This window comes from Apteryx rowi, unplaced genomic scaffold, assembly GCF_003343035.1.
Source record: "Apteryx rowi isolate R43461 unplaced genomic scaffold, aptRow1 scaffold_317, whole genome shotgun sequence".
In the NCBI taxonomy this organism is placed as follows: Eukaryota; Metazoa; Chordata; class Aves; order Apterygiformes; family Apterygidae; genus Apteryx; species Apteryx rowi.
In genome coordinates this window covers 655,214-670,367 of record NW_020449608.1, presented here as the reverse complement: position 1 = coordinate 670,367, position 15,154 = coordinate 655,214, and the positions used below count along the sequence as shown (strand labels likewise).

The window sequence follows — 15,154 nt, the reverse complement described above, 5'->3', positions numbered from 1 at the left end:
GGCCTCACCAGGGCTGAGTAGAGGGGGAGAATCACCTCCCTCCACCTGCTGGCAGCACTCTTCCTGATGCACCCCAGGATACCATTGGCCTTCTTGGCCACAAGGGCACATTGCTGCCTCATACTTAACTTGGTGTCCACCAGCACTCCCAGGTCCTTCTCCGCAGAGCTGCTTTCCAGCAGGTCAACCCCCAGCCTGTACTGGTGCATGGGGTTATTTCACCCATGAGACAGTTGTATACAATGGTGAAGGGAAGATTTGAAAACAATTGAAACATTTTGTAGTGATTAAACACGTTACAAAAAAATAGTTTTAGGGTCAGATCTTTAGCTGGTGAAAATTCTAATACCTAGTTCTGTGTTACTGGCATAAGTGGAAGAGAGCAGAAAACCTGGAAGTAGTTCCTGGATGCGATCTTCTACAAGACATGAGCTCTGTCTTCTTTTTTTTTTTTTTTTTTTTATAATGTATATTTTTATAGCAGCTAAAGCCTTAGGACTGCTACTTGTCAAGGAAAATTGAGTGCTGTGATAATATTTAACAGTAATGGCTTAATGAATTATGCAGTTTTGGTTGTAATGCCTGATAATCTGCCAAGAAAGTGAAATGTAAATTGTTAGATAAACTTTATCTAATGGTAATGTTACACTAAAAAAAATTTTTTTTTTTTTTTTGAACATAAGTCTTAAAAATATTTAACTCATCTAGGCTCCACACTGCAGCTAATGCTTAGAGGAAATGCCATACATAAACTGCATGTATCGTAAATACCACTAGAATTAATATTTTCAAAGCATCAAATATCTATAAAAATGAGACTTCTGAATTCCTAAGTCACTTTTGAAAATGTGTAGTCATATAGGCCCAGTTGTTTAAAGATAGTTAGGCATTGTTCCATTCTTTGCTGGTGCTTATATGGCTTAGATAGTAAACTTCGGATTTCAGAAATGATTTGAGACTTAGATTTCTAAAGATAATTTCAAGCATTTTAGTATATAGGATTCATACTCATGAGTAAATAGAGTATTTCTGAACACTTTTTGCATTTGGAGTGCCAGTTGTAGACTATAATTATTTCAGTTATTGTAATGTTCAATGTATTGTTAGCCTTTTTGAAACACAGAAACATAAATCTTAGCTCTTGTTTTATATATGACCTTATAATAAGTTAGTTGAAGTAGTGCAAAAATACATGCTTAGCTTTACCTGAAGTTTGTGAGTGTAACAAGACCTCATCCTTATAGTAAAAATCTTGAGTTAAAATATGAAATGGTACAATGAACTCTTTATTGATGAAACCTGCTGTGATTTCCAGCATGGCATTTTCTTGAGAAAATGCACATAACTATTTAATTGTCAATAAACTAACAGATTTTTTGTGCATAAATCTTAGTAATTTTTCATCTTGTGAAACTGTATTCTAAGTAACTTTTGTAACTGACATCTTTTACTTTTTTTAGAATATTTGTTCTCACTTACGATGGTTTGACATAATTAACATTTTATTAACCATGATGGCAACACAGACATTAAGTATAGACAACTATCAAGATGGACAACAGGTAAGTGTGTTTTTTCTTTCTCTATGAATTAATACGGTTAGCAAGAGAAAGATGTAGTGCCTTTTCTTTAGTGCCTGCTTTGGCATTGTTTAAGTATCTCATTTGGTTGTAAAAACAAGATCTTTAAAGTGACAAACTAACATGCTTTAATACTTGGACACTTGTATTAAAGGCTTAGCTAGGCCTTGCATAACTTTGCTTAACTTCTGGAAAATGGTTAGACAAAGAGTTTTTCCTCTGATGCTGCCCTAGATGATTTGTCCCTTGCTGTAATGTTGCTATTTTTAGGAAAGTCAAATGGTTATTCTTAATATTTTGTGTATGGACTTTTGTGCTCTTGTGCTTCTGCATTCACAATGACATCTAGGCAGTGATAGACATGTTGGTCTTGAGCAAGTGAAGTATAAATTTAGTTATCTAGAATTATATGGCAATGACTTCATTTGAGTTGCTGCAGTCATGCTGCAGACTAAAAACTGGTAAAATACTTTGCTCAATAACCTCATTAAAATTAATAATTAAAATTAAAATGTTGGTCAGTGGTCTTCCATGCTTTTATTTTTGTTAAAACCAGCTAGAATAATGAAATACACTCTTCCAGGTATGTCTGGTCATGATGTTTCTTTTTTGTACAACAAGCTGTATATTGCAACAATTTGCATTACTAAATTAAAATACTCTTAGCTGGAGACAACTCATGCCCTGGCCTGTACTCTGAAGACCCATTTTTATGTTACTATGTGTCAGCCCTAAGCAGTAAATACAAGTACTTCTGTCAGCAGATGGCAACAGTGGCGAGCAGTCAGAAGAAAAACAGCAGCTACTTCCATCTCTCAAACAGATGTTTATCTGAATGCAGTCTGGGTTTACCTATTTTGTATGTTTGTTTACAGCTTTTATTGGATTTCTAATTTCTTGTTCTCCTCTCACCTACCTTACATCTTTTACTTTATTCCCCAGAAAATACATGCCTTCCTCTAACATGTTAGTTAAAGTAATGCATGCTTTTGTAAAGAACAAGTTGGGAAGAGAGAGTTTTCTTTCCATTTGTTTTGTATCTTAAGCACTCAGTGACCCAGATCGGCAGGTAATTTTGGTGCCTGCTTCTTCTGTACTTTGGAAATGCCCCACAAAAAATAGCTTGCAGTTATAAGGGAGCTATTTCCTTTTTCCAGTAAGATCTCCTCCACCTTCAAATTCTGCAGACGTATGGCTCAACATTTATAATCGCTTATATGAGTCATCCCCTTTTAGTTTGCCCCTCCTTCCTGTCACTAGCCAAGAAATGAGTTCACTAGTTACATCTTTTTGCAGGCACTCTGGCATAAAAATCATCTGTGCTTGCTGAGGAAGCTTTTTGCAAAGCAGGATGCTCTGCTGGGTAGGATACTTTGTCATTTACTTAGTTTCCTGTTTAGCTAGAAGGTGGCTTGGCCCTGTCAGGTCATAAAGCACAAGCCTTTCAGTTCTCTCAGTCCCTTGCTGGGATAGTGTAAATTTCTTTTGCGTATGTTGTGTGGAAATAGATGAAATTCTATCAGAGTCAGATTCTCAGCAAGGTTTTGGAGGCCAGCTTTTCCCTCGAGGAGTCGTTCCTGAGAGGTGACACGATATATTTCATGGGAAAAGATGGGAGATGAATGCCTTCTGTACACTAAGTTCATTTCTGAAGGCGTTAATTCTGACTGCGTGGTGATATGTAGAATAGCATCTCTTTTCTGATCAAAATAAAATGTGTTAGGCTTAAAGTAGAAGAAGATTGCAGTGACTTGTTTTCTTTGTATGGATGTAGCCAGTGTTCAAAGGGGAGAAAACCAAGGCTGTTTCTTTTGGTTGGTTTGTTTGCTTTTTTGAAGGGAAGCTATGACTCTCAGGGGTCAGGTTCCATAAGATAACTTTTAGCCTAAAGGATTTTTCATCTTGGAAGTGATGGAAAATCCATTGCCAAGCCTTAAAAGCACCTCCAATGTATTCCCAGCCACCTAGTGTAATTTAGGATGTGCTAGGTAGAGGCTCTGGCTCTGTGGTGTTGTTCCAGTGCTGGCAGATTGTGTGATGGTGCTCTGAAGTAGATCTGGTGAAAAAATCTGTTTTTGTAGACAAACAGTTGAATAGAGTGGGTATTAACATCTGGAGGGGTAGAGGGTGAACAGGAAAAAGCCAGAAGAAGAAGAAGCCAAAAGGCTCTTCCTCAGAAGAGGGGAAGAGTAGCGTTCAACTAGATGCACTGCTAATGGAAAAATAATGTGGAAATTAAGCTGTTGTTGACCCCAGTATGATAAACAATATTCATGTGAAGTTTTCTTCAACACTATCAATGTGACTGTGCAATTACATAGTCTTTAGGAAATTTAATAGGACTTTGTATTCTTTTCAGTAATATTTTAAAAATATGTATATTTTTAAAGTTTTTCAGAGGAATTTCTGCTATTCCCCCCCCCTTTTTTTTCCCTCCCTACCTTAATATTGCAGTTCCTATTGCTCCACTTATTTCCAGACCACCAGTCCAGATTGGTCGTTTTTCACTCTCATGCAAATTTATCATTTTAGACTGACATCTTTTACATGAGGTGATTAAATTTGTTGTGTATGAATATGTGAGTTGCATTTAGATAAGCTGGCATACATATGACTTATAAAAATACTTTTTAAAGGCAGTTGCTTAGATTTTGTTTCCTCACAAATCGCATAAATCTTTTTGTTAAATGGATTTGTAGATGTAGTTACTGCTGTTTTTTTCCATAGCTTGATATTCCTAACTTGTTACCTCAGTATGTAAATTTGAGTGCTAAAACTCGGTGGAAGTTATGTTCCTGATCACTGAAAGATTGGTAAGACATAGAATATTTTAGTTCTCTATAAGAAAGTGGACATTTTAACGGACAAGAAAAACTAGTTTCAGAATCTCTTTGCTTCAGTATCATGCTATAATCTACAGTAAGGACTGAGAAAGAAAACTCGGAGTAGAAACTTTCCTTCCTGTTGTTTTCATCATAAAGGCTCTTTATGCAGGCATCCTCATAAAGTTTTTGGAGCAATGTACTCTAGCCTATTCCAAAAATAGCCACTTGAGAGATGAAATGTTTTAACAATTCACTGATATCTGTCATTCCCATTTTAAAGCTGAGTGCTGAAACTTGAAGTGACCTTTACCCTTCAAAAAGTGTCAAAGATTAAAAGAGTTTTTTTGTTACTGCTTATGTTTTTTGTGCAACTGCCAAGTCATACCAACCTTCTGGCAATTTGGTAGCCCTTTGCGTTGCTATTTCCTTAGAAAACAGTACACTTATTTTATGTCAAGCACACAGATTTACTAATAACTTATCCTCCTTTTTCTACAGATGCAAGTAGTAACAGAATTAAAAACTGAACAAGATCCAAACTGCTCTGAAACTGATGCAGAAGGGGTGAGTCCTGCCCCTGTAGAATCTCAAACTCCAATGGATGCAGACAAGCAGGCTATTTACAGGTAGTAGTGGACTTGCGTTCTGTCTTTTGAAGGGTAGAGTTGTTTTTTGTTTTTGTTTTTAAACAACAGGCAGATTAAAATCAGATGATCTCTTGGTTATTTGTCTCAGTAGTTTGCAGGGAAAGAATCAGATCAAATTAGTTTTGTTATCAGTCTTTACCCAAGAAAACCTTCCCCTTGTTGTGGGATTGCTTATACTTCAGTATAGTATCAAAGTTATTCTAAAGATAGCCTCATTGAAGGAGCAAGTGTAATTTAGCAAGTTATTCGGGCTGTTGAACTATGATCACTATTTTTCATACTGTAGCTTTTATCTTAAATGTCGTGTTTAATTTTTATTGTGATTATCAGTCTTTACTCCCTTTTCTTTAGGGGTGACAATCTATTGCCCAGTAGTTAGCTCAAACTGGATTAAATGTTGATGTAAAAAAATCATATTTTGAAATCTTCCAATATTAAGTGCTGTGCTGAGCAGTAAGTGCAGTTTTGATGAGTTTTCAGTGTTCTTTCTTTTTAATTGCTTTATAAAGTTGTAATTACTGCCAGTGAGCAGGTGAAAACTGAAGCAAAAAGGCATAGCACAAGTCTCCAAATAAGTGGATAACAAAATCATAGTTMTGCTCTGAGCCAGTCTAAATGATTACATAGGAGGCCTCTGAGTACAGCCTATCTACCATTCTCAGTTTTATCAATCTATAAGGCATTTTGTGATATGTAAATAAGACCCACATTGAAGAATAAGTGAATTATCAGATTTGATTATTTAAATATGGATTCATCCTATTTGTAACTGCTAATCCCCATTTCTAATGCACTGTATTAATGTATCTCTTGCCACTCAATTACAGTAAATAAAGCAATATGCCATAGCTTTGTAGCTTGTGATTGTTGTTTATTTAAATATTTTACTGCACTGCTTGTATCTAGATTGTACAGTAAATGAAAATGAAAAAACAAGCTTTCATCATGTTCTGCTATAGCCAATTGTGTTACATGCAGTCTTTTCCAAGTCTTGTCTTTCTACTTCTTGCACAAGTGCCTGTTACCTTACATGAGGTAGATATTTAATTTTTCAGTGGTGTATGTGTAAGTGAAATACTTATATATTTTAACTCTTATTCTAGGCACCCACTATTTCCCTTGTTAGCATTATTATTTGAAAAATGTGAACAATCTACACAAGGTTCAGAAGGCACAACTTCTGCTAGTTTTGATGTAGATATTGAAAATTTTGTAAGGAAGCAGGAGAAAGAAGGGAAACCGTTTTTCTGTGAAGATCCAGAAACTGATAATCTGGTAAGTATAAGCTGTTCATTTTATTTCTTAAACAATCATAATGTTTGCCTCTTCTTCCTAATTTCTTGTCTTAGCTGGTGCTCATAGTTTCTGCACAGATATTTCTTCCTACAGGGGATTTTTTTTTTTGTATTAATGCTGAAAAACATTTTCTGAAGTTTCTTCCAACCCTTTTTTTTTCCCTTTATCTATAAACTCTTATTGGGTCCTTCACAGTTGTTTCCTCTATGGGCTTCTAGACTGGCTGAGATCAGTGTATAAGAAATGAGCAGAAACACATGCTTGCCATAGCCAAATTGACCTTACAAATCAATTTTAAGGTGCCAAGCATATGAAGTATGTTTACTAAAAAAATTTAATCAGTGGAAGTTATTCCAGCTGTTTGTTTGTTTGTTTAGCCTGGGTTCTAGTTAATGTTAAAGGAGAGAAAGTTAAAGAAGAGCTGCTATAAGATGAGCTTGTGAACTCTTAAACATTAACACATTTTTGCTCATATGTCATTGTCTCCTTTAGACTTTCTGAAAGTCCTTCCTGGGGTGAAGTTGTGATTTCTCCAGGCTGTTAGTGTCCTGCTTGAATCACATTTCTAGAGAACATCTCTCTTGGCTCTCTTGTAGTGCTTGTTTCTAAACTGTCTGCCTGCCCTCCTCTTTTTAGAATCATGTGGCAACTAGATTTTATCATGTTCAAGAGTTCATGGATTATTGGGGTCAAGTGTTGATCTCCAGGGTGAGGGGGGGTTCTGGGTTTTTTTGGTGGGTTGTTGTTTTGTTGTGAATACCTGGTCTCTTAAGGTGACTGTGTAATAGAACAAGTCTGCATCCTTCAGCCTACCTCATAGAAGAAAAGGCTACTTAATTTAGTTTTGTTTGTGAATGTAAATATTGAGAGGAGCTGTAAAYATCAATGAGAAAAAAATAATGTTTTATAATGGATATCTAGAAAGACTTAAGTGTGCAATTCATATCCTGTGTGGAAGACTAAGGTAATGTACCTGGTAAAAACTTCTAACCAAAAGATGATTTACATGAGAGAAATGTGAGATGCTGCTTTGAATTGGTAGAAGTGTTGCAGTGAACAGCATGTTGGGAGGGGCGCATATGGTTGCAAAAAAAAGGGGTCAATTTTGCCTGCTTTTGCAAGCAGACTAAATAGTCATATGACTGATTTTCAGTGTTCTGACTTCTGGGAAGATAGTATTGAAATACTGTCATGAAAAATAAAGCTGAAAGAGCCTTTGTGTATTACTAGACAAGCGTGAGAGGAAAGAAGACAGAGGACAGTATGTTGTAGAGTGAGGCAGGCTTTTACAATTCTAGCTAAAGAGGCTTAAAAAGTTACCTTCTCAGCTACTTATTACCTCTTTTTAATTGTAGGTTATGGTGCCCATGACTGAAATATCTTAATAGATTGTGTCTATACTCTTAGTCTATGTAAACATGAAGTCAGGTTAGTTTACATCCTCTTTAAGGATGGATCAGGTTAATGTAACTTACTTTGCACTAGTCCACCTGCAGGAGTGCTTCTGGAAAGTTCTTACATCTTGGCTATGGAGCTGATGACTTATATGCTGTCATGAACCACTACAGGTGAATTTTCAATGGTTTTGCTTGTTTGATTTGCAGAAGATTTTTACTCTCAATTTGGAAACATTTTGAGGCTCAAATAAGATTTTGGGATAGAAGATGACCCAAAACAATGCATTCAGAAAGATGGGAAAGCAGCTAAAGGAAGAGTCATAGGCTTTTACCTACCTCAGAGTACCTTGTGCATATTAAGTGCATCTATTCCCAGTACATAAAGATAGTCTCAATATTAGTGTGAAGATTTTCAGTTTATAAATGAAGAACAAGTGTTGACTTGTTTGACCAAAGTTATAGCCAGAACAGAATTTAAACCGCAGAATCTCAGTTTAATATCTTAATCTTTAGATCTCCATGGACAAATTTTGATGCAGCCCACTTGACTAAGATTTACTGGTTTTACAATGACTTAGTTTTCCAGACAGAAGGCAGTTGACATAAACACTAAAATAGTTCCATGGATAAACCCTGTAGCAGAATGACTATTGCTACTGTAGGAAGAAAAAATTAGAATGTGAAAGAGAAAAAATTAAGGTAAAGGGAAATAAACCATACTTTTCCTCTTTGGCTACTACCCTAGTGTTAGAAGCAATGGTGTGGGGTGCTTTGTTTCTTTTCTTTGAAATGTCAGTGGAGTAGCACTACCTTTGTGAAATACTTGTAGCACAATATAATGACTGTCTTTTAAATGTAAGTAGAAATAGGTACTTCAGAATGGCTTTAAGGAGATGGTCCTGTTTCAGTACATGAAGAGTGTGGCTGTTCTGTTAGGGTACGGAAATCTTTGGAGGTTGATCTGCACTGGTGCCATCATTTTAGATACTTCTTGAACAGGAAAGGTTTCTTGCAAACTTTCAAAAAAAAGAGAGAAAAGTTTAATGAGGGAGAAGGAAAACCACTGATGAATGCAGTTCATCATGGATGTCATTTTGCACATGACACAAAATCTTGTGGGACCTTTGGTTATTAAAGCAGTGAATTGTACACAGAATTTACTAAATAATATATCAGTTTGGGGATTTTGTTGTTTGACCCAAGTATCTAGAAAGTTGACTACCAGGTGTACACACAACTTTAGAACAGCTTCTTCCTTCATCTGTTTCACTCTGCGATATGTTTATTGTTTTTTGCCACTGCTATCAGTGGCACCTTCTGAGGGCTGCTTGCACATCAGTTGTGAATTTAAAGACACTAATAAAATTTCCCATGTTTTTTTTCCCAAAGACTTTTCTGAATATATTTGCCTCCAATTCTTTACTCAAAATAAAAATGAGTTCTGTTCCRCATAAAGTGGATCTGCTGACTTGCTCAGCCTCAGGTTATTTTCCTCACTTGTAACTCTCTGAATTTAACACAGATGTACTGTTTTCCCTTATCCCTTTGCTTCCAATTTCTTTAGAAAAGAATATCTGGAATCTGATAGTTGGAACCTAATAGTTCTGGCTCAGTGGATGAGGGGAGGGCACTGAATGTTGTTTATTTTGACTTGAGTAAGTCTTTTGACACTGCCTCCCATAACATACTCATAGACAAACTGATGAAGTATAGGCTAGGTAAATGGTCAGTGAGGTGGACTGAAAACTGGCTGAACTGCTGGGCTCAAAGGGTTATGATCAGCCGCATGAAGTCCAGTTGGCGGCCAATCACCAGTGGTGTATCGCAGAGGTTGATACTGGGGCCAGTACTGTTGAACATCTTCATTAATGACCTGGGTGATGGGACAGAGTGCACCCTTAGCAAAATTGCAGACTATACTAAATTGATTGATAAACCAGAGGGCTGTGCTGCCGTTCAGAGGGACCTCGACAAGCTGGAGAAATGGGCTGACAGGAATCTTGAGTTCAACAAAGGGAAGTTCAAAGTCCTACACCGGGGGAGGAAGAACCCCCATGTTCCAGTAGAGGTTGAGGGGCAACCATCTGCAAAGCAACCTGAGGGTTGTATTCAAATAATCCTTCTTCCTAATCGTCCTGTTTCTGGTTTTAGTGGTGACAAAGTCACTTGGTTTCTGTGTTTCTTATGGTTGTTGATGGGCTGCACAAATCTGGCTGACTTTGCTTGAAATGAATGCGGAAGTCTAGTGTTTCATGGCACAGCTATGGTAGGAGGTACCTAACTATGACAGCTGAGGTCACTGCTATCTTAAACTGGAACCACAGTGCAAAGTTAACTTGTCTTTGGCATTGGGCTCCTGTTCTATAGTCATATTGTTAGCCATGCCTTTCTTTTACCAGATACCAAATGAAATCTGAGTGTGATTTCTCCTCTGCTTGTCCTGGGGATTGGGAGCTCTGAACAGCTGCCATGCTGACAGGCAGCTCATTTAGTCAGGGGCAGCAAATAGAAGAGCAGAAGAGTTTCTTCAAGTTGAGGATTAGCTAATCCATTCTTCAGGCTGTGCTTCTGTTTGAAATATTGGTGCTCGCACAGAGAAGACTCTAGCTGGGTTTAGCGGCAGTTTTTTCTTCCTTGTGTCATATAAATAAATACATTAATTTTTACATAGATTTAAAAATCTCTGTTGTAGAGGGGGGGAAGAAGAAGGGATCCTAAAACTGTGTTCCTTTTGTTACTTGTCATCTTTTTTCTCCCTTTTGAACTCCAATGTTAAATAAACCATGCACTTGAAGGGAGAAACTAGCAGATACTGCTAATTAGAAGAAGCTGGAAGGGTGGAGTGAGCAGGCTAGACAACTGCTTGCTTTTCGCCTCTGCTCTTATCTGATTCTGGTGGAATCAAATAAGTTGTAAATGCTTGTTCAGTAGTAATCATTCAACTTAGAGCCAGAGCTAAACTGAGATGAATCGAGCATTTTAGTACTATAAAAAGCAACACTCAAGTCCTATCAGAACAAAAGTCATAAGCCTGCCTAATATAAGGAGATCGGCCACTAATTCAGATAGTTCAGCTTTCTTCTTTTTATTTATTTATTTATTTATTTATTTATTGAAATGGCTTGTAGATCTCAATTATTCTGGATAGTTTATGTGATGAACTGAAACTAGTGGCTCCAAAGCAGAAGAATACCACTTTGGTGTCTCCACCAGCCTTAACTGGCTCCATACTGCATATAGGCTAATTGACTAGATATCAGAAATTTGGAAATTTTACAAATACTGATTGTGGGGGCTTTTATAGATGAATGTTAGTATCCTGGCAATATTTCACACTGCACAGTCACTTAAAGTGCCTTGAATATTCACCAAAAAAGAGTTTGTTTTGCATCCAAAGGACTGCAAAATGTTCATCTGGAAGGCACAGACATTAGGTCAGTTTGGCCAGAAAGTAAGGTCATTAAAAGCTGTGTTAGACTGTGCTAACCTGAGTAGCTCTTAGCAAGCTGCAGTCTAGATTACCTCTTGTTACTTTGATATTATGATATCTGTTCCATTCTAAATTAATTGGTGGTTTCCTTCCTTAGTAGTATAAAGGATTTCAGCACTGGGAAATACAGTGAGAATCCGCTGGAAATTTCATTTTAAGGACAGTCTTGGTCCATACATGGTTAAGCCTGGCCTGTAAATAGGGTTTCAATCCTTTTGGATTATCTTTATAGAGGGATTCAGTTCTTTCAAGTTACAACATCAACAGATTCAGTTGGTGATCTTGAAACCATATGGCAAAGGTATGGTCAACACTGAAATAGTGACACTCGACCACTTTTGCAGTGTCTTACCCAAGTCTGGCTTTCAGGTGCACCATCAATATAGAGAGTTTGCAATGAGATGGATGGGAGCATTTCCATTAATATTGATGGCTTCTGGATTGTGTCAGAGAAGTGTTATTAGGGTTCAGTGTATTTAGAAGGGCAAGAACTTCTCAGAATAGATTATAAGAATTTGGAAAGAGGGAAAAAATTGGCACTTCCATAAGCAAGGTTATGAATTTTTAAGTTATTCTCTTTGTGACATGGCCTGGACTAAACATTTTTTATTGGACTTTGTACAGCTGTTGCTGTGTTTGTATTCTTTTTCTGTATGTGTGTTTTCATGTGATTAAGACAGAGATGGTTTTGGCCTTAGCAGTACTGGTAAGGTGTACTTGTAATCTGTGATCTTTGTTCATCGTGCAGGGTGAGCAGAAGGATGGGGCATCCCCTGCTTTAAGCATTTCTCTGAAAAAAAAATTTTCAGGCTCATGTTCAAAACTGCAGCACTAAAAAAACCCTCAAAACTGTGTTACAGCTTCCCTGCAGCAGTGAGGTTACAGTTGTTTTCTCTTCCTTTATTTGAGAAGTATATGAGATGCCTCTCTCCTTTTCAAGGAAGAACATATCACAGGAAAATGCAAAGTTCAGTTTTGATTGATTTATGGTTAGTTTTGACTTTAATTCAATTTTCACTTTGTGTGTCAACCATCAATTTGAAACTAAACCTAAACCGAAGGTGGGACTCTTTTTTTTCAAACAAATGTTGATAAATAAATGATATAAATATGGGTAATGGTTTAAGGAAAAAAAAGTCTGACTAAACAAAACTAATTCATCACTAATACAGTCAAATATTGTGTGCGTAAAGGTATATTATTTGTTACCTCAGGCTCAACCCAGCAAAGAGCAGATGAGAGAGGCTAACGAACTTCTGTTTAAGGCATTCACTAATGCATATACTCTATGTTGGTCTGCCACATGTAAAGAATTTTATAATTTAAGTGTTTTGGTCTCTGAACCTCTTCAGCTATCGCAGCATTACGGGATAATCATTAATAACTATGAAAGAAACATAGGTGACCTTTTTTGTGTGTTAAATCTCGTTAAATTTGCATAGTTTAACTCATTTATGTTTAAGGGCAATTTTAAAGGCAACCACTGTAGAGGGCTATTCTAGAAGATTGCCATCTTATATACCTCAGTGATGGGCCATTACACTTCTTAATCCACAGGCTTTTGGTGTTAAAAGCTCCTAAGGATTACTAGGTTTTAATTTGGAGTAACTGCCTCAAGCATATAGCTCAGGTTTTTCTGCAACTGTGCTTTTAAAGATTTTTTTTTTTTTTTTAATGCTGTTAGAAGGGCTAAGATTTCCTTTTTTGTTATTGTTTTGTGGGGGGGGTCTCTTGTTTATTTTAACATACAATTTTCTAGATTGGGTGAATGTCATGCAACTGGAAAACCTCTTGCAAAAAAAACAGGAAAAGATCTGTTGTAATGAAAGCTAAAGTCATCATGAGGAGAGGGGAGTGCACCCAGAAGTTTACCAGCCTTGATCTCCTTAAGATAGCCTGAATAAAGGCTACTTTCAGCTCCCAGTTGGCTTCTTTGGTTAGGAGCAGTAAGTGGGCGATGTAGTAAGGTGTCATTTCTGGTCATTGGATTCAGTGCTCTGGCCAGGTAAACAACCCTGTATATGTGACAGATCCTTCCAAATAATGGTAAAATGAAGCTCTGCACTGTGTTTTAAAATACAATCCATTCAGTTTCATAAAACTGAAGCATATTTTTCTTGGAGATCTAGAATAGCAAGTAAGTGTTGGGGGTGGCACACTGGATAAAAATAAAATCAGTAATTATTTTGCCAGTCTCTTGTGTGCATATTTAAATGTCCTGGATTTGCTATTGCACCATCAAAATTGACACCATCTGGATTTAGTTTTAGCTTTTGATCTTCYGCCATGACCCTTACTATCACCTACRCTATTTTTATGCRGTATGTAATACCACTAGCTGTTGCAGCCTACAAGTCTTTTTCTCACAGTAAGCATGATAAGGATTCTCATTCTGTACATATCTCCTGTACTTCATTTTTTGTTTAACTGCGGGTTTGTGAAAAACTATTTAGTTACTACAAGCATTGCTGAACAAGATAAGACTTTTGAACCTTTTTATTCTAATTTTATACAAAAATAAATGCTAGTGGGTTTTTGTTATGGACAAAATGACAGGATGTTTCCTGTATTGTTCCCCCCTGCCCTGCCAAGCAATCGGTGTGACAAACTTGTGCTAAGTCACAGAAGGTTCTTCTCAGAGTATGTCAAATTCATCGTACACTGTTGGTTTTCTTGATTCAGGGTGTGATGTGGAACTGAACCTTATATTTCTGACTTGTAGCTGTTCCAACCACGCTTTTTAAATAGTATATCTGGATGGGATTATTTCCCTTCCCATCTAGTCTTGTGTGATATATGGCCCTCAGTTGTACGATGGTGATAAAAGGTCACATGGCTGTGCAGCCTCATCCTCTACTCCATGTACACCTTGACTGTGCTCAGCCTTATGCATCAAATGAGACAGGGTCAAAAATTATATTATACTTGTGTTTTGTTTCTCCTGTTTTGTAGTTCACTTAAGCTGTGGAACAGTACAGGTTTTATATGTAAATGCATTCCTTTCACAATTCAGGAACATATGATCAGTGCTAGGCTACTCTAGTAAGCACTCTGCAGTTAGTAACTCTGCTTAGATTGGGTGGTCTTTGTTACCAGAAAGTAGTGCTTGTTTAAATCTCACATTAAATATTTTTGAAATTAACAGTTATTTTCATTTTGTTTCTAAAATACTTTCCTATTATCTCCCTAGATGGTAAAAGCAATCCAAGTTCTGCGTATCCATCTGCTTGAGCTAGAAAAGGTCAATGAACTCTGCAAGGATTTCTGTAGTCGCTACATTGCCTGCCTGAAGACAAAAATGAATAGTGAAACTCTATTAAGTGGAGAGCCCGGAAGTCCTTATTCACCTGTGCAATCTCAGGTATGTTTCCAGTAGTTAGGTGGATTTTTGCTTAAATTTCCTGAGGAAGTTATAAATGCACTTCTGTTGCTCTTAGTTTGCAAACGGAATTTCTGCAGTTTCTCTAACTTTTTCAAATCTGTTAAGATTAGACAGAGCTGTAGGTGTGTGTGTGTGTGCATGCGTGCCACTGTGTGGTGGGCAAATTTGTTGAAATGAGGCAGTGCTTAAAGGATCACTTCTATAATTGGCACCCGGTACCTATTAGACATCTAGTACTATGGGATGTTCCTGACATACAGAAGTGTTTGTTACATATTCTTGTCGGTCTTGTGACTTAAATTTCACTATTACTTAAGTTTTGGTATCTGGAAGTGTGGAAAAGAGAGTTTGAAGTTAGACAAAAATAACTTTTAAAAGATGTTTTTGTATGGCTGTAACCGTCTTACTCCTGTAGAGACAGGAAGAACTGAATTTTGTATGTGGAAAAAGTAGAAATTATTCATACATATTAAGGTATGTGTAAGAGTTTGCGTAGTCGGTGCAAGTAAGAACTTTCCTGAATTGAATAAAATGTAT

General features: G+C 36.9%; 1 protein-coding gene across 2 annotated transcripts in view; it reads left to right on the top strand.

Moving 5' to 3' along the window:
* PKNOX1 (PBX/knotted 1 homeobox 1) overlaps positions 1-15,154 on the top strand; it is a 45,677-nt gene that overhangs the window by 16,438 nt on the left and 14,085 nt on the right. For both annotated transcript variants that reach the window (XM_026070688.1, XM_026070689.1), the window contains 4 exons: positions 1,461-1,562; positions 4,904-5,031; positions 6,156-6,327; positions 14,426-14,596. In XM_026070688.1, coding sequence (XP_025926473.1) covers positions 1,512-1,562; positions 4,904-5,031; positions 6,156-6,327; positions 14,426-14,596 — 522 coding nt within the window. In that variant the 5' untranslated portion in view covers positions 1,461-1,511. The remainder of the gene's footprint in view (positions 1-1,460; positions 1,563-4,903; positions 5,032-6,155; positions 6,328-14,425; positions 14,597-15,154) is intronic.